At 39.6% G+C, this 19985-nt stretch overlaps 2 protein-coding genes across 3 annotated transcripts in view; both read left to right on the forward strand.

Moving 5' to 3' along the window:
- The first annotated feature begins 4952 nt into the window (after nt 1-4952).
- Nucleotides 4953-8529, forward strand: LOC127354571 (dynein axonemal light chain 4). 2 transcript variants are annotated; one of them, XM_051384549.1, is made up of 4 exons: nt 4953-5043; nt 5619-5698; nt 7118-7201; nt 7436-8529. In XM_051384549.1, exons 2-4 carry the CDS (start codon nt 5627-5629, stop codon nt 7598-7600), a joined length of 321 nt encoding a protein of 106 aa, XP_051240509.1. In that variant the 5' UTR covers nt 4953-5043; nt 5619-5626; the 3' UTR covers nt 7601-8529. The 2 variants fall into 2 exon arrangements, with proteins under 2 accessions (XP_051240509.1, XP_051240510.1); XM_051384550.1 differs by lacking the exon at nt 4953-5043 and adding an exon at nt 5089-5353.
- A 7902-nt stretch (nt 8530-16431) lies between these two features.
- The window catches only part of LOC127354561 (extracellular serine/threonine protein kinase FAM20C-like), a 33267-nt gene continuing 29713 nt past the window's right edge, over nt 16432-19985 (forward strand). Inside the window, exons 1-4 of the mRNA XM_051384533.1 lie at nt 16432-16520; nt 16871-17143; nt 17231-17389; nt 18773-18948. Of these exons, the coding sequence (XP_051240493.1) occupies nt 16875-17143; nt 17231-17389; nt 18773-18948 (604 nt within the window). The 5' untranslated portion in view covers nt 16432-16520; nt 16871-16874. The remainder of the gene's footprint in view (nt 16521-16870; nt 17144-17230; nt 17390-18772; nt 18949-19985) is intronic.

A 19985-nucleotide genomic window follows, 5' to 3' on the forward strand; every position in this document is an offset into this window, starting at 1 on the left:
GCTCAGCTTATTGTGACAGATCTCTGTACACCTGTCAGCTCATCTGGATTACACCTCAACTAAGAAACTGCAGGGATACCATAAACCTGCATGACCATAACACGCACACACACACACACACACACACACACACACACACACACACACACACACACACACACATTCACACACACAGTTACAATATGTAGCCTAATCTCATTTAGTTGCAGTCAGATTAGTTGCATCTTTGCTGTCAGACGAATTTGCATTTGGCATGTTTGAGTGTGTATTAATATAGATAATACCACAGAAAGTCTGATCTTCGATGTAGACATAATAGATTACTCATAGTTTTAACTAAGGCCACGTTGATTCGTGACTGCTGATCTTCCCACACACACGTCGTTTGGCTCATCTGAACTGTGATCTGACGTGTAATCTCCCACTGCTAACATTTCATAATATTATTTGTCTCACTTGAGCTTGATTTCCCATCTTTTCCTTTGGGCACACAATCTCTGTCTTTTGAACAAAGAAAAATAATTAAAGTCATAGTATTTTTATCACTAAAGCTATACTCATAAAGATCACACCACCAGATCTACTGCTCTTCCTAATAAGCATAAAACCAGTGCTGTGAAAGTAACTAGATTTTACTTATCGCTCTCATAAAATTACAATTTGATTTGCGCACTCATCACACTAAAAGGAACATTAATCATTACGTACTTTTAGGTTTTATAAAATTCATAAAAATTCTCCTTATTTCTCCATGTGTCAGTTGCTTCAGTCCTCAGCCATGAACAGATCTTTGCCACTGTGGGACGATGTTCCCATCTGTTCAGTGTGGGCATGTCTTCTGATCGGGTGCTTTAACAGATTGCTCGTGGAGCATAAAGTGGACAGGTCATTCTGACATTGAGATAACTTAAACATTTTATAACCTACCAGCTATTGGTGGTAATTCTGTACAAAAAATGTATTTCCCCCAGAGGATGAATCTTCCTGACTTTGGTGATTTCCTGGCTCTTCCTCTAGCGCCACCATGAGGTGGACATCTTCGTTTTTTATTGAAATGTCTCTACAACTATAGGATGGACTGTTATGGAATTTGGTTAACATTCATGTTCCCTTCAGGGTGAATTCCCTTAATTTTAGTGTGATCATCATGTCAAAATTTAATTAATCCAATACTTTATGATCAAATAAAACTATTCCCATCAGCCTCGGCTGTAGGCTATTTTGTGTTTAGGGCTAATGAGCAGATGCTAAAATGCTGAAGTAAGATGGAAAACATGATAAACATTATACCTGCTTAGCATCCCCATGTTTTGTCATTGTGAATATGTTAACATGCTGATGTTAGCACTTAGCTCAAAGTGCTGCTGTGCCTTAGTACTGCCTTACGTAGCCGGCCTGTAGCATATAGGAGTAGACTCTAGTCTTGTTTATCAGTACACCTCCCAAGGACTAATGCAAAAAAAATTGGCAAATGCATAAAAAAAAAAAGCCTTGAACATAATAAATTCACCCTGCACAATTCCACCCTGATTTGGCTGCCTGAAGCCATTGATCAATTACAAAATAAATCAATGAGTCAGTGAGTGAAGGAGTTAGTGAGTCATCAAACAGTCAATTAGGTAATCTGTCAACCAGTCAGTCTTAAGAGTCAGTCAGTGAGTGAGTCATCCAGTTAGTGAATATTTTCCTTTGCTGATTCTCTGCTCCATCTCTCTGCTGATCTCTGTCACAGCTTGTTAGCAGAGTCACCCCATGGTCTTCCTCCCCTCCCCAGCAATGTGCTTCCTCTGCTGTTAAATTATAGATACACCTTAATTACCTCTCTCTGCGGCTGGCCAAAGTCAAGAAAATCCTTCTGTGACCTGCCACCACTCCCCATCATTCTCTGTCACACATTCACAGACACAAATACACCAATTCAAATATTCATTTTTGGAAGCAAATCTTCATCTTTTTCATAATCTTTCTCAACTTTTTCTCATCCCCTGCAGCACAGATGCTCGCAGTGTGTCAGCCTCCCTCGTGACTGTAGAAACAGATTACAAATGTTTTTTATTGCTATTGCAACACATCGCTTCATCGCCGCAAGCTCTCCAGTCAAGCAGTACTTACATATCTCCCTTATCTATTCAGTAATTTCACTGTTGATCAACCCTTAACCTCGAGCTGCTTCACCCTTAAAAACCTTCCATTATCCAAACTGTTTTCCTTGATTTAAGTCAACATGAGCAGCAGCAGCACTTTCTGATTTTGTTCAGGCCTCTGCCTCATCTCATATTTACCACAAAATGTTTACAGAATATTCTGCCATCATGATTAACACTGTCCTCAAGGTCTTTATACCTCCTCCTCCTCATCTCTTTTATCCACCAGTCGGCATGTTTTCACTGCACCTTCTGTCAAAAACACCTCCATCTCCTTCTCTCTATCCCCTCTGCTTTGTTTTGACGTTCTTATTTCTGCTTACCTGCCAGCCCTCAGGCACTTCTCTTTGTGAGTCTCTCACCTGGGTATTCAATGCTCCCTCTCTCACTCTCTCTAAGTGTATTTTAAGATGTTGCACACTTGATCTAAGATGAGTGCAGACACCCACATACAGAAGCTGCTCCGATCATTGTCATTTATTTTGTTTTAATCATTAAAAAGACATAAACTCAAATACAGTAAGACACTGATATATAAAAACCACACAAATTACATTATCTTGTTGAGAAAAGACAAAGATATTTTTTGCCCTCACAAAAATGATCTTTTTCAAACTACACATACACAGTACAGACACAGTTATTATTACTAAATTCACTTTTTGATATAATGCATTCTTCAAATCTGAACTAAAAGTGTTAAAATTTGATGAAACATCTTTCAAATAGTATTTTCTTTCATCTGTTTCTGCTGGTTTAGCAGTATCCTTCGTGTCACATAAACAGAAAATACGATATACAGAGATTTAATCCAACATGGGACATAGCCATGGACAAACTAACAAATCTATTTATCCGATAAACCTTAAGGTTAACATTTGACCTTGGAAATAGTAGTTTAACAAGGTCCATGATGAAGATGAACATTATGAAGAGGTGTGTGTCTGATATGGTGTCCTGGTAGACTAATGGTTAAGCTGAATACCAAGCAATTAATGTCCGTCTATACACTGTTGATTGTCAAATAAAGACAAAATAATCTGAAATAGAAGAAATGACTTTATTGCTTTACTTCAACACAGACAGAACACCATACACATGCTATGGATTAAAGCATAACAGCTACTAGGCCCCCATTTCATTTCAACAGATGCATAATGACAACTGATGAAACTCCTTCTGCTGATGAAGACTGTGTGATATGATTGAAGGCTCTGACAAAAAGCAAGTGGCTCTTGAGTCAGGATTATTCTGACAAACTTTATTCATTTGGCTCTCTAACCAATGTTACCAAACCAAACTGGGTCAATTGGGCTGATCAAGGAACCTGCCAAAACCTTTCATAACGTAATCTGTTGCTGCGCAATCAGTTAATGGCTCGCTGTTTCTCTAAGGCAGTAGAGGAGAGGTGAGGGACAGGGTTTAAATTTAGTTGCATCCTTCTTCTGTCTGCACGAAAGAGGCATAGAAACAAGGACAGAAGAGAGAGAGAGAGGAATATTATCATGTGATCTGTTTGTCTGCCTTTCTAGTGTTAGATAATCCACTAATCCAGAGGAGAGTCATTGTTTCAAATGAATCCAGATGCTCGTAGTGGTATCTCAGACTACTCCAGCTGGCTTGTGAGGCCAAGTGCACAACCCAGGTTAACAGACACAACTCCTCTCACACAGAGAATCTGGGACTGAGTGTGATTTGGGGTGTGTGTCTGTGAGTATGTGTGTGTGTGTGTGTGTGTGTGTGTGTGTGTGTGTGTAGCAAACTGACAATACTGGGTCAAAACTCTCCACCTGGGGATTCCACCCAGATGTTTCCAGCTGAATGTGGGTCGGATTCAGTAAGAGAGCTGATTAGGGAAGGATAGAAAAAAAAAAGAGGTTTTACTCACACGCAGCCTGATGGACAGTTGTGTAATTTTAGAACATACCAACACACAAACAGATAGTGGTTGAAAGTAAATAAGTACATTTACTGAAGTACTTAGATACAATTATTAAGTATTTTCACTTCGCTTGACATCAATTTTACTTAATTTTACTTTCGACTCCACCACATTTCTGAGGAAAATGTTGTGCTTTTTACTTTATAGACTAAGATTTTACACACAAAATATAATCTATAAAATATACTACACTGTTATAAAATAAATTAGCAGATCAAGCAGGTAAAATGTGTCACCTCAATTAACAACAACAGTAAAGTACTGTTTATCCTAATGCATCAAATAAAACGATCCAGTTATATAATAATAAAGCACAAACAAGGATAATGAGTAAGAGCACTTTTGGTGCCAATATTTAGTAAAATAATAATCAGGTTTATTGGCAAGTTGGCTTTCACATACAAGGAATATGCCTTTATTAGTTGGTGCATAACAATAAACATAGTGACAAGAATAAAACATAAAATAAAAATAAAAAATACAATAAAAAAAATCATAAAAAAAATAAAAAATATGTAAAAATATAATCTGTTATTAAAATAAAAAGAGCTGACATAGTGACAAGAATAAAACATAAAATAAAAATAAAAAATACAATAAAAAAAATCATAAATAAAATAAAAAATATGTAAAAATATAATCTGTTATTAAAATAAAAAGAGCTGACATAGTGACAAGAATAAAACATAAAATAAAAATAAAAAATACAATAAAAAAATCATTAAAAAAAATAAAAAAATGTAAAAATATAATCTGTTATTAAAATAAAAAGAGCGGTGTCCTTTTATTTACTATTAAAGCGTCCTTTCAGGTGATTGACAGACTCTGAACCAATAGGAGCGGAGCTGGGCTGTAGTGGGCGGGGCTTCCTCTGCACGGACATCAGTTGTTTAAAATGTCTCCCTAACAACCGAACTGGGAGTCAAACAGCAGAAGTTTTCGCTGGACAAAGGCCTCGTAAGTAACTCACGTCTGCGCGTCCACCTCTGTCACCCTGCGTTCACCAACTATCGACAAGTCGTGACATAACGACGGTTGATTCAACTCGGCGGATTTTTTAGGCAGAAAACATCAACCGGTAGCATCAGCTGTTTGCTCTCAAACGAGCTAGGCTAATTAGCTAGCTAGTAAAAAAAAAAAAAACCTGGTTGTCTAGTAACGGTTGCTAACCCCGGTGAAGCCTGGTCACGTCCACCTACCGACCGCTGTGTGTGATATCTGTCGGTGTTGTCTGACGGAGAAATTGCTCATTCTTGCGTGAACTACGGTGAAATACTTGTTTGTAGCTAAGCTAGCATTGGCTAAGTGTTTTTTTTTTTTCTCTCTCCCCCCTTTAAGCTAGTGAAGCTCTCTCCCCCCCCCTCAGCCGGGTCGTGTTACACAGTGTTGTTAGCTACAGATGTGAGCTTGCTCTGTAGCTCCTCATGACATGCCTTTCTATCACACGTTTATTAGACCTATCTAATCAGGTGGAGTCGGGGGTTTTGTTTATTTATTATTAACGTAGTAAATGTCCTTTTTTTTTTTTGCAGGAGTCGGAATGGCTGGGACTGGCGAGGGAAAGAAAGAGGAGGCCGACTACAAGAGACTGCACAGCTTCCCTCTCATCAGGGTAGGAGAGAAGCGGGACAGTGCCTGTGGGTACAGGACGAGAACAACCTAACTGGGGTTGGGAGCAGCCCATTCTGCAATGACAACATCAAAATGACATTTTGATTGTATTCTTTTGCTGTGTAGGCTGCTGGGGTTTTTTTTTAGTAAGTATAGTTGTGATGTATTAGCAGGCTGCGAATGAACTGTGTGCCCATTGTGCCTGCAAAAAAAATCGGTGTCACTTTTAGTAACTGTTAGGGTTTTTTTTTGGAGACGTGAGAAAACTTCCCAGTGAGACAAATTGCTGCATTGTGTGCTGATTCAGTCACCAAAACACATACAACTTCAACGATCGCATGCAATCGTGAGTGAGCTACAGCTTCAGTCATAAGCCATGATAGATCATAGACAGGCACATACGAGCTTCTTCACACATTATAAGATTCAAGCTCCTCAGAAGTTTCTTTTCCTCCTCTTCCTGTTAGGATAGGACACACACTGCGCCCTCCACTGGTTCAGAAAGGTGACTTTCACAAGATTCACATACTTTACAGACAACAGATGACATACAACACGCAAACGGTGGAAAAACCTTTAGCTCAGTGGAGCTAACGTTAGGTATTGTAACGGCCGGGACACACCGCCTGCTTGAGCTTTACGTGGCTGACAGTGCAGGTCTGTAAATCAGATTGTTGCCAATCACACACAGTTTCTGTTAAACTTTGTCATTAGGGTTGTGTTATGCTTGAACAGAACTGTAGCGGGATGTGTTGTCAGGCTGTGTTTGTAGTTACAGTCAAAGGTGGCGTGCAAAGCTGTCGCAGAGAGGTGAGGAGATGCGATAATGTTTAACTACAGGGATTTTATTTGCACACATTTTCAGACAGTCTCTGTTAGAAGAAATTCATAGTGTTGCACTTGGTTGTTGACATGAAAAATGACAGAAATAGTTGGGTCATGGGCTAGAGAGAGAAGTTCAAACCCAGGCTTCTCTTCACCTCTGCACAGCCGGGCCCATCATGACGTGTGAATGTTGGATCGGCGGTTTCAGAAAGTTCAGAAATACTTGCAGCGTAGCAGTTAACCTGAAAGGCTGTTACGACTGACACAAACCTACTGTATGCCCTCTTGACATTAAATGGGGACAGCGTCAGCTTGGGACACTCCACTGTCCTATTTCCCAGAGTCAACATGAGTCAGAAGGGCAGCAATTTTATAATTTGCTGCCTGGATGAGTACATTCCAGCTACAACGTGATGTGCTACAAGCATGAACTGATGCAACACAGTTTATGTGTGTTACACTTGTAATTGCAGCATACAGCCAACTGCTTAAATTGGGAAATGGTTTCAGATGTCTGGAATCCGAATGTTTAATTCTTGCATGACTGTAGCTCACTCAGAAAATGTAGACCCTTAACGTTTGTGTTTGTCTTCAGCACACAGACATGCCAGAAGAAATGAGGGTTGAGACCATGGAGCTTTGTGTTACAGCCTGCGAGAAGTTTGCCACCAACAATGAGGTAAGTGTACATTGTGCTGTCAGTTTTTGATGCTTATTTGGCAGCTTGATTGGAAAAAATAATATTTTCCTGCCATGCTATATAGTTAATGCCTTTTGCAAGGGAATTAAATCACAGTCTTGATAGCGGAATTGTTTCAGGACTTTGTTTTTTTTAAAACCAACAGGCTTTATTTCCTACACCAAGATCATATTCTTTGTTAGTTGACCTTTTTGTCCTTCCGGTCTTTCCCAGAGTGCAGCAAAGATGATCAAGGAGTCCATGGACAAGAAATTCGGCAGCTCGTGGCACGTGGTGATCGGTGAAGGCTTCGGCTTTGAGGTCACACACGAAGTGAAGAACCTGCTCTACATGTTCTTTGGAGGGAGTCTGGCCGTGTGTGTGTGGAAGTGCTCGTAGCACCTCTTCGCCGTCCCTCCTCCCCTCTGACGCGGTCGATGGGCTGGCGAACAAACACCAGCTACCAGCCAGACGCTGGTTACACTTTGGTTGTGGCAGAATAGTTTGTCCACACTACCAGCCACTGTGGCACATAATAAAGCGTAATTTGGAGATCTTGTCCAGTTTAAAAATGTAGTTGGCAGGGAAAAATAGCTGAAAGGGAATCTTGAGTGCGGCAGTCACTCTGGCTGGTAGGCATAAAAAACAGCTTCCTGCCTTGTCTGTCACTTCTCTCTTTATTTTCAACTCTCAGTCCGTCTCTGAAGCCGTATCCATGGTCCTAAACATTTGCGAGCGTGCATGTGCAAGAACGTATGGTCAACTTTTACAAACAATACAGCCAGCCAGGGTCTCCAAAGTCCTTTATCCTCATTCCTCTTCAGGGAGCGCATGTGTGTGTGCGAGTGAGTTTATATGTTCGTGTGTGCTGGACACACACTGTTTTTTGAAATAACATTTCATCGTCACCTTCCACAGCAGTTTGTGCAACAGTAAACTGTCCACACCGTCTGTAACTTTTCACACGTGTCTTTCTCTCTCTATCTCTTTCTCTCCAACCGCACTAGTCTTTCAATAAAATTTTTAATATTTTTTATGTGTACATATTTTGATGCGACTTGAAAACTTCTTTTTAATGACCAGTGTCATCTTCTTACAATTAAAGGCTCAGAATCCCCTGAGCCAAACAACACTAAATCCGAGCCACCTTTTCTCCCTGTAAAGGTGTTTGTAATAATCCCTAACGATATCCCCCTGCTGGGTGATATTAGCAATGTGATTGTTTTCATGTTGATGCCAGTTTTAATGATCCAGTGCAATGGATCATTTTGTGTGAATTGACCTGATTGTACAATAAACTCTGAAATGTGGTGAAATAAGAACTTAAATTGCAGTCTGTGTTTTTCATAATATTTGTGGCTGACGGGAAGCAAAATAATCATAAGCAAATGGAATTTGTGTAACCCCAGCAGGTAAAAAAAACATAATTGCTTTTGAGGTAGAAGTGATTTCAAGTAAGTTGAGAGCAAAGTGGAACGGGTAGAAAGGGTATGATTTGTCTTTTTTGAACAGTTATGCTGTTATACAGTCATTAGTGACTGCACCAGTATCCATAATAGTCAAATGACACACATGTCCCAAGTTTCATATTTTAATTTAAAATTTTAGAAAAAAGTACACGTATATGCTTCACCCAGAGGAATAAGATGCCGGCAGCTGCTTTTACAAGGATTTTTTTTATATAAATAAGAAATATAAGAAATACACAGAGGAGTGAACAGAGATGCTTCCAAAAATACCCAACAAGGTTTTACGTTCATAAGGAAAAAGAAAAAAGGTAAACGATGGAGCGTGAGGGACTTGTCAGAGTGGAAGATGAAGATTGAATGAGGCAGGTTCTCCCTGAGAAACTGGAGAAAGTTGTGTCAAAAAGATGCTTTAAAATATAAATGTTGTTTTCCTCTAAAAGCAATTGACATATTTTGGGAGAAAGTTTCTCAAACTGCCACTTTAGCTTAAATGTCTTTGTAGAGTTCCTCATTGAAACCAACAGGCAGAGTTACACTCAGCTAGTTCTGCCCTGTGGCTTCCAGTGAGCGATACTCCAGTTCATGCAGTCAAAAATACTATTAAGTAGTGCATTTATACATTTATAAATTTGCATGTGTGTTTTAATACTGTACTATATTTGTGTAGGTATATGCATCCCTAACCCACAAATGAACCCCAAATCTAATTCTAATTCTAAACCTAAACTCAAATAAGTCTCAATTCCAAACTAAGGCCTTACATAAACCACGACCATGACATTATATATAACCATTGCCACAGGTGAAACACAGTAGCTTAGACATTTGACTAAGGACATATGTGACTGCTTCATCTAATGTTTACAATATGAATGTGTGGCCTTCAAAACTCCACTGATTTTTAGAGCACATGTGCACAAACAGTATGTTAAGAGTGTATTCCCAACAGAATCGTCCACAGCTGACCACAGTAACAGTACATGTTGTGATACTGCAGATTTTAGGAGCTGAAAGAAAGATGTGACCCTTGTTTGTTTAAGAGAAAGACTTTCAGTGACGTCCCTTTTGCACCATGACAGTGTAGAGGGCATTTTGACCCAGCTTTGGAGAGAGGGAGATCGCCATTATTGACACATTAGCAGAATCTGGCAACTTCCACCTCAGCACCTTGTTTACCCAAACGGCATGACCCTGAATCAGGTCAATCCGCACCCACACAAATGAGAAAATCTCACCATTTCCCTTCTTGTGTAGGAAATAGTCAGTGTCGATGATCTGCCTGTCACTGATGGTTAAGCCACAAATTGAGATATCCAGTGATTTTGTATGCATTATATTCTGATTATTAGTTATGTTGTATCTGTGAATCTTACATACTGTATACCTGTAGAGGTTTGGAACAATAACAGGCAGCACCTCGTTTGCTACCTGTAATGTCTCTGTAGAGTCTGCAATGCCTGAAACTTATTGTCACATTAAATTGTGTTAGCTAAAAAGAAACCATGAATTATCCCACTTGCACATCACCCACTACAGTGTAATTTAAGTGAATCAACATTGCCTTAGTCAGAAACTGAACCTATTCTAAGCCTTGTTAACAAAACTCCCCATGCACAGCCAATAACAGTCAGGTGCTGGTAGGTCACAGGACCATGTAGTGAAATATAGAAATGAACCACCGCACACTTCAATGACTTCACTGTGATTTATTAGGAGTGTTGAAGTGTTTCGCCTGCAGCTTCCTCAAGTCAAACCTGAGGTGGTTCGTTTTGGTATTTTAAGCCTTGTTGATCTCGGAGAAATTCAGTTATTGTGATGCAACGTCTGGATAGGCCAATTAAAACCAAAACCAGTGGACCACTCTTTTGCCTCAAAGCTTAAACAACGGATCACAATGCTCAAGTCAAGCCAACTCAATTCTGTTTATACAGCCCAGTATCATAAATCAGAAATGTTGCCGCAATGGGCCTCACAGTCTGTACAGCATAAAACGACCCTTAATCCTTAGACCCTCAGTTCGTATAAGGAAAATCCCTTTAGTGGGGAAAAAATAAAAGAAACCTCAGGAAGAGCAACTAAGGAGGGACCCCCACCCCCCAGACATGAAATAGATGTTGTGTACAGAAAAGACCAACATAGTAAAACTACCCCATGGTCTTCAGTGTAGTCGCTTAATCAGGGACACCAAATTAATGCGAATGTGCTCTACATACGGTTTCACAGCTAAGGTACTATTCACAAATCTGAAGAATACAAACAAAGGTTTTGATTTCCTGGTGCGGTCCTCCAAGAATGGTTTGGTGACTTCGTCTGCAAGAATAAATCAGGTTTTCCAGAAGCAATTTAGAGAGTGTTTGCTGGAGAGATGACTAATGTTTTCTTTTTAGTGTCTTTGTTTCAGTGCATCCTGTTTCAGTATGTTCGGCTTTCATTACAATTAATGACTCATTTGAAAGCTTTTTCTAAAGTTAGCATGGCCTGCAAACACATACATACAGTGTCTGCAACACAGAGGTGCTATTGCCATCTTTGTGATGTTGCCAGAGAGTTTTGGCAAGAATGTCCCTTTCAACAACACAAATACATTAATGACATTTTTGAGATTGAGAAACAGCCAAGGTTTGAGAACCACCGGCTTACAAATTTCTCTAGCCCGTAAAGATCTACCCCTAATGATTTGACAGGGATACGTCTGGATTTGTGTGGATTTAATACACTGATACTCCGGATTCACCTGTTTGACCTATTTTATCCGAAGAAGCCTGCACATTCTGCAATTATTGTTAACAGCCCTCTGACTAATAGGGTGGGTCTCGTGTCAGCAAACATGGTTCCACCCTTTGATGCTTCTCATTCATTATTCACCTAAGACACTTTTTATATATCTCCTCCCTCTCCCTGTGTCTCCTCGACGTTGTTAAATATTCATACAAAGAGCCACAGAGTCACACTAAAGGCTCTGCTCGTTTGCTCAGTCTCAACACTGAAATGCTCTCCCCAGTGCCCGGAAAGAAGGCTCATTATCCTGCAAGGGGCTCACATTGACTTTCGGTGAAGTTACAGACACATTACCACTAGAGGAAAATGTTAAATGTCATGCTCACATCTCTCTAATACCACACAAGTGATCTGCATGTTACCACAGACGGTATTAAGGGGTTGTTGCCGTGGTGTTGCAGCAAAGTCCTTCCCAGAGATCTCCTATGAACCAAGCGCAGCGACCAGGACACATTTTCTTTGGACATTTTCTTGAGTAGTACTGCATTTGCTTGTCAACTCGTAAAACTTGAAAACTGTCACATGACCAAGTCAATCATACTGTAGTAGCTTTAGGTGATTGCATTAAGATGGTCACGGTAAGATGTAAAGTATGGAATGAGCCCAAATAGTGAATACAATAACTCCAGGACGTTTGTGTAAAACCAACTACAGATACAGATACACTATCTGTGTTTTTTTTTCTGGGAATTTTGGGACGTAAAATTGCAGTTTACACTTTATAATTTATTCTTTATTGTTTATTGTTTATAATGATATAATTTCCAGAGCAGAAACCAAATTTTACATCCAGTAACATTAAAACAGACTATTTTCGGACCATTTTTTATGTCTAACCTGCTAGTGGTGGCGGCTGCTTTCACATAGCGTGTTACAGCAACAGGCAGTAGATAAATATACTTTTATTAATGTTGAAATATCTCTGATTACTTTAGTAGTAGAGTACTTTAACTGCTGATATTGAACTTCAAACCCAGTTACACCATGTCCTCATTAGAAGCATCTCTGTGTTGGAAAAGCTCAGTGCCGTATCTTAGCAACCTCTTTACCACCTGCAATGATGTGTGGAAGGAAGGTTGGAGTGTGTGTGTGTGTGTGTGTGTGTGTGTGTGTGTGTGTGTGTGTGTGTGTGTGTGTGTGTGTGTGTGACACAGGAAGTAAAAGAAAGAAGACATCCATAGGGAGTCAAAAATGTAGGGACTGACAAGTCACTGAATCCAATACCTGGTACCGAAAAGAGACTTTTTGATAGAGGAAAAGTGGGGTTTGAGAGTTTAGTGACTGAAAATTTACATATTTCAACAGTCGCTCAAGGATACAGAGAGTTAGGGAGTAGTGGAGCGAGAGAAGAGTGTGTCGGGCAGCCAATAGTTAGAGACGGAGGGCGACAGAGGACAGCAAGAGAGAGCGGGAGGGATACATTTTTCATCTGAACATCGCTAGTGGGCTTTTTTTTATTGAGAAATGAGAAAAACAATCCAATATTAATATGTGTGTGCGTGTGTGTGCCTTTCTACAAGTGTGTCCATAAGGCAGATCCCATTTTTGACCATCAGTAGCTGTAGCTGTGTGTTTCATCAGCATAAGTTTTGGGAAAGTGGAGAAGGATGGTGAAATGAAGCGAGAGTAAAGAGGCAGAGAGGGGATAAAAGACGAGTGGGTCGAGTGGATGTGTGGATCAAGCTTGAAACGGCTTGTTTCTAATAGCTACATCAATGAAGGACAGAGACAGAGAGAGTGCATTAGCTGAAAACAAAAATGCCCAGGGCGCATTAGTGGGCTGGTAGATGAGCTGAAGTAAGAAAAACAAATCAAAAAGATTCGAGAGAAAGACATGGGGATGACAGACCTGTTTGCATCCTGTTTTCTGATTGCTATCTCTCATCACCTTGCAGAAGACTGAAGATATCCTTGAGAACTTGTTTCCAACATACACTCCATATAATTACAACCCTGTTTCTTCACCTCTAATATTTGTCAACTAAAGTAAGAAAGTGAAAAGAAAATACAAATTACCTTTTGATAGTGGCTCAGAGGGTCACAAAATATGATTTGCACTTTGGAGGTGGGCTTAGCGATTCTGGAGAAATCCAATAATATGGCAAACACCATGATACAGTGTGATACAGTGTAATATAATGTAACTAACTTTAGCTATGTTGTGGGTTTGCAAACTGTCGCTGAAGTTGTTGCTGTGCAGCTAACATGCAGAGAAGATGAGACGGTTTCCCAGAGCCAGCCCACCGGCTGCAGACAGCCATACTCACAACTCTCCTGCTACTATAGCTGACATCAACAACAACAGCATATCTTGGCAAACTAGGAGGCGAATGTCCGTGGGCAAGTCATTTAATGTTACCTGACACACACATCCTGGCTGGAATATCAAGTTAGTGTTGTGTTTCCCATTTACAGTGCCATAACTGTGCACAGCCGTTGCATTTTTTAAGCTCGCACACAGAGCGTAAAGCCAGCGGATCGTGATGACATGATGAAAGTGTGTTGGATTAGAATAGCATTACTTAGATTCACTCACCTTTAATTCTAGTGGTGTTGGCAACCTTGGAAGTCATTTAAAATATAAACCAGTCCCACAATCTCTTAGGCTGAACAAGGATGAGAACCATAATTAAATACAGTAGGCAGGAGGGCCAAAGAGTTCAAGCGCACACTAATTGTAATTTAAACAAGTCACAGTTCCATGATCAGCATAATGCATACATGGCAATACTAAATATTACATCAAAGTCTCTGCTTCACCAAGCAAAGATAACTTGTTGGACTTTTTTCTTTTCTTCTTTTTTTGGGTTTTGTGAAAGGCATGTCCAATAAGATTTATTTGTATTATTATTCTTTTTTTTATACAGATTCTTATTTCACAATCGTAGTTCATTGTTCGTGGTAGCTGTGACCCTGAGGGCGCACAGACAGGGAACAAAAAAAATAAAAGTATGAATAAATAAGTGGAAAAAACACTGAACAATGAATCCAGATTATTCCATTCAAGGCTGTTCTGAGGCTATGGCTCAACATCTTATACTGAGTTCCTAATCAGTTCTGAAATCTGAAAATTTCGTTAATCAGCAAATGTTAGCCTGCTCACACTGCTGTTAGCATCTAAATCAAAGTAAGATAAGATGCTAATGTGGCTTAAGACTCTTTGTCTCGTTTGTTTCATATTTTACACCCAAAATATCACAAGCCACGGCTGCAGCCCACTTGTTAATCCTTCCCTCTATCCACCTTCCAACATACACTCCATATAATTCCAAAATGTTGATTTAAAACCATTACAAACTTTAATTTTCTCATTTTCACCATGTGTCAGAATCAGAATCAGAAATACCTTAATAATCCCTTTAATAATTCCCCCTGGGAAATGTGAATTCATATCATTCATATCCTTCAGACCTCTAAAATAAATCAGAGCCTGGATATGTTTGTGTGTTCTCTGTCATCACATCAACATTGTAGATTGATAATTGTTAAGTTCATTTGCATGTAGCTCATGTTGCAATCAAAAACATTTATGTTTTATGAGTCCTGATGAATAATAAATGAATGTGACCATCTGAATGAATACAGGAAAAAGCTTGCACTAAATCAGTTCAATGCACTCTATTAAGCTGATAGACGTGAGTCATTTTTAAGGGAGGTGATTCTTTTCTTTGCACTCCCAATATAGACCATAGAGATGGCATATGGCTAAGACACATGCATTTTGTTAAGCTCTCTCAGATCTTTCACATGGAGTGAACACACACACACACACATATACAACATGTATTAGATGCCTACACGCACACACACAGACTTTAAAGGGCCATACTTCACAGAAACGGTGTATCCTGCGGGACTCTCCGTGAGGTCTGAGGTGCTTGAATCAAAGTCTCAGTGCAAACACACACAGAATATGAAATATCTGTCGTGATACTGCCTGCCTATGAAGTCTAGTTAGTCGAAGGCTCTTAACAGCCTGCAGAGGATTTACTGTTTATGTACATATTTACTCATATATTTTCCAATAACACACTGACTAATGCTTCCACTTTGTTCCTATTTCTATTGCAGTAGTGTTCTATCTACAGGAAAAATTGCCAAAGCCAAAATGTGACCTTTATCTGACAAAATAAACTTTCAATAAACCTGCTTGAGAAAAGTCTGCTGCCAGACTTTTAAATCGCCCACATGTCCTATTTTTCTCATTTATTCAAATATGAAGGTGAAACAAAATGGCAGTTCAGTCTGGTAATGTGGCTGTGATGAAATAATTAACTCTACTTTTTAATTTAAAAAAAAGTTTTTATACAACCAAGGCTCAAATAAAAACAAACCAACATTTTTATATTAGATTATTTTGTATAGGGAAAGTATGTGTTATCCCATTAATAGACATTGGATCTTTGCTTTTGTGGGCCAGTAGGGTTTAGGACATATTGGGTTTTTCTCATATTCAACATAACAATAGATAAGACTGTTCTGTGATGTGTGTGGTGATGATGATGAACATGATTTGTTCTTTATGGTTCCTTTAAAATCATGTCAATCATTTTAATTAAAGCTGCAGTAGGTAATTATTATGAAAATAACTTTTTGTTATATTTGCTGAAATATTAACTATATCCTGACAGTAGTACATAAAACAAATGATCTGTGAAAAAAAATCCGGTTTCTCATCCTAGTGCTCCTCTAGCATCAAATATGCATTTACATTTTTGTATCTTTTTAGGGTCACACTTTTTCAAGTGACTCTGGTTCAATTCTGTGGTCACATACTGTGCAAAGAGGCACCTAAAAGTAGAATTTTGAAAGGTCTAACAAATGAATGTGCTGGGAGAAGGACACACAAGACAAATAAACTGGCAGTAAAAGAGAGTGTAAACACATTGATCCGTATCCAGATCACTTTAACCTGGCACCACTCCCTACCTGAGCCTTGTAGCAGAAATCGAGAAAAGTACAAACAACTGGATAAAGGCTGACTGGATACTAGACAGTCTTGTCTAATTCTGCTGGGAAACAACAACTGCAGTGGGGTGACAGAAAGGATTTTAAAAGAGAGGAACCTGTGTGTAAGTTGCCCTTTTGTTTCTCTCCATACCTAAGATTATTTATACAGTGACTTCTGAAAGGTCATATGAAAATGGGAGTGGAATAGGTGCATGACATTTACCTTTTTTAAGAGTAAAAACAGTCCTCTTAATGCCTTCATCAAGGCCATGTTCTTTATTATGTTGGCTTAAGTTTGCTTGATGCTGTTAGTTGTTTTTAAGGCTCACCATATACATACACCATATGGCATTTCTCTTATTCTCCTGACATATATCTATATATTTTTTAAAATCTTTTACATCACTTTTTCTTCCTCTCTTCTTCCCTTCATGTGTTCACCTCCCGTGACCCTCTCTCACCCTCCTCTCAGTAGGATGATGTGGCGTATGCGCAGTCGCTCCAGGACAATCTGTCTGTCCTTGGCCTTCATCACAGTTTTCCTCTACCTCCTCCTGGCACTTGTCTCTTTTCCCATTTACCACCAGCCCTGTGACCCCCCACTGCCACCCAGGACACACATCCTGCGAGACCTGGCACGCATCAACTACACCTCTGTGGGGATGAGTGGTCCAGCTGAGCCACCAACTGATACCACACATAGAGATTCTTCCAATAAAGATGCCAATAAGGATGCCAAAGGCCATGTGCAAACACTTTCTGACGTGTTGTTATCAGTGAAAGAAGGTAAAAATGCCCCAATGAATACGCAAGTCAATGTGGGTCGCCATGCCGCCAACCAAGCTGAATCTTTGGCGTCTGGGCTCTCAAAGCTGGAGGCGTTGTTTGATCATCCTCTTTACAATATGCCCAGCCTTCCAATCCCTGACGAGGACTGGTTGTTGAAAGTAAAATCAAAGGTCAAGGCTAGTGAGAAGAGCTCCCAGATGTGGTCAGTATATGAAACCGTTAATGTGGAAAAGACTGTGAGTGTCTGTGTGTGTGTGTGTGTGTGTGTGTGTGTGTGTGTGTGTGTGTGTGTGTGTGTGTGTGTGTGTGTGTGTGTGTGTGAGAGAGAGAGAGAGAGAGAGAGAGAGAGAGAGAGAGAGTGAGTAACTGTGTGTAAGATTTCTCTTTTCACATCATCATTCTCACAATGAAAAAGTATCTTCCCAAAATCACTCTCCTTAACCAAACAGATCTGTATTTGCTTTATTTCATTTCTTTAAGCATCTTTCAGTTGCCATAGTCAGTTCAATACAACTTTATCCATGCAGGGGCTATTATATTCAACACCTTTCTACCCAGGACAATATATATATATACATATGAGGGAAAAAAACATTTAAACACCAATCTAAAGCCAATAGAAGCTGGTGTCTTTGCAGTTTCCTCTGAAATACATCTACACTACATGTCAGATTTTCACCAGATTGGTCGGACTGCAGGGAGCAGACATGATCTCCTGTTGTCAAGGCTTGTTTATACTTGTCACAATGCCGCTGCTATAGGTTTCTGCAGGTATATATAGAGGTACTCAATTAATGTACTGTATGTCTTCAGATAACCAACCAAACAGGCTACAGGAAACCTTCACAGACACAGCAATAAATATGAGTGGCAACCTTGGAATGCTTTGTATTTTGTGTGGCATCTTTCCGGTGGCATTTCCCTCCTGAACACAATCCATAGTCTCTACAGTTTCTGTTAAAGGTCCACTGTGTAACATTTAGAAGAATCTTTGGCAAAGAAGTAATATAATGTTCATAGGTAGGCCTATATGTTTTCATAAGAGTATAATCACCAGGAAATAAGAATAGTTGTGTTTTCATTACCTTAGAATGAGCTGTTTTTATCTACAGAGGCAGCAGGTCCTCTACTGTAGTCTAGAGTCTGCGATGTTGAGCTGCCATTCTTCTACCGTAGCCCACAACAGGCCTTTCACATTTACAGCGAGTTTTGTTGACACTGTAGTTTCTTCTACACGTTTGGGTCAGAAGGGTGAGGCGAGGGCGTACTAAATTCTACTAAATGTTACTGATTCATTTGTCAATGACATATTCAATTGGTTATTGTTTCATCTATAAAACATCAGAAAATGGCAAAAATTTCCATTAAAAATGAAAATGACCAAAACACAAATTGTCACATTTAGAAGCTTTTTTCAATCATCAAAATTGTTGCAGATACATGTTTTTCATTAATTGACTATACATCTGTTTTTTTTATTCTTTTAGAAATACTGCTGGATAAATAATCAGTTCTTTGTCTAGTCCAATTGTCCAGTCTCTGTAAACTCCCAACCCATCACTCTCTCGCCTCCTTCCCTCTCCAGGGTGAGTGCTAGTCAGGAAGACCACGAGGACATCCAGTGGAACAGCAGCAGTAACAGCCATCCTCCCTGGCTGCGCTTCCACCTGGGCATCTCCCGCTGGCAGCTGTACCCCCATCCTGACCCCAACATGGAGCTTCTGACCCAGCATCTCGCCACACATCGCATCGTCAGTGCAGGTGTGACACAAAACTTCTGACTTGTGTTTTCATTTGGGTGACATATATCTGCGCAGTGTTTCCTTGTTTAAAAGTTTTACTCCACCACAGTACAGCACAGAACCTGACACTGTTACACCAACAACACATTGATCAAGCACGACAGAGAAGGTGTCAGACGAGCAAAGGCCTTTGTCTTAAAATGGAGTAGATCTATCAGAACCAAACCTAATTTCACCTGCATGGAGGGAGAGGGCAGATGAAGTGGAGGGTTGTTGTGACTGTGTGACACCTGAGGTCTGGGGTTAGACTTGCAAATATAGATTCACTTTGAAGTTCTTCTCAAATAAAAGCTACTGTGAAGCTTTGAAGGGCCCTGGAGGCTCAGCATGGGGGGAGAATACGAGTCACCGGCCATGTAGCAAACATCTCAGTGTCAATCAATCATACATGTTTCTCCACAGTGACTTTTTTATGTGAGTGTAGTGCCTGTCAGTGCATTTGTGTATATTTAGTTTATTAAGTTAAACTTGTGTGTTTACTTGTGTGAATTCTGACATTCTACAATTTGGACATATTTAAGTATGTATTTTTTACTGAATAACATCTACTGTTGCCAAAAGTGACAACTGCTGAATAATGCTTACCTTATAGTATAAAACTACTGCAAGCAGATAATAGTCATAAAGTCTTCCTTCCAGAATGATGCTATAATGCATAAATTCAATGAGAACACAACACAAATAGTACCTAAATAAAGACAGAAACATCAGCTAAATCTTATTGTCTTTCCACGTTGTCCTCCAAAGCTAGGAAGCAGTCTTGGCCTCTTTTCTAACCCACCACCAAGAAAACTATATTAACACACCCCCTCCAATATTCCAGTCTCTCACCCATTCAATAGCAATATCTGCCTAAAGGTTATTAACATTAGTTAACCTTAGCTACCAATCATACCAGACTACTGCAGAATTAAAGTGAGCAAGCATGTGTTTTATTGTTTCTGAATTAAATTTTTAATTCACAAGAGGAATAATGTGTTATTTCATTTTCCAAAA

Source organism: Dicentrarchus labrax, unplaced genomic scaffold, assembly GCF_905237075.1.
Source record: "Dicentrarchus labrax unplaced genomic scaffold, dlabrax2021, whole genome shotgun sequence".
In the NCBI taxonomy this organism is placed as follows: Eukaryota; Metazoa; Chordata; class Actinopteri; family Moronidae; genus Dicentrarchus; species Dicentrarchus labrax.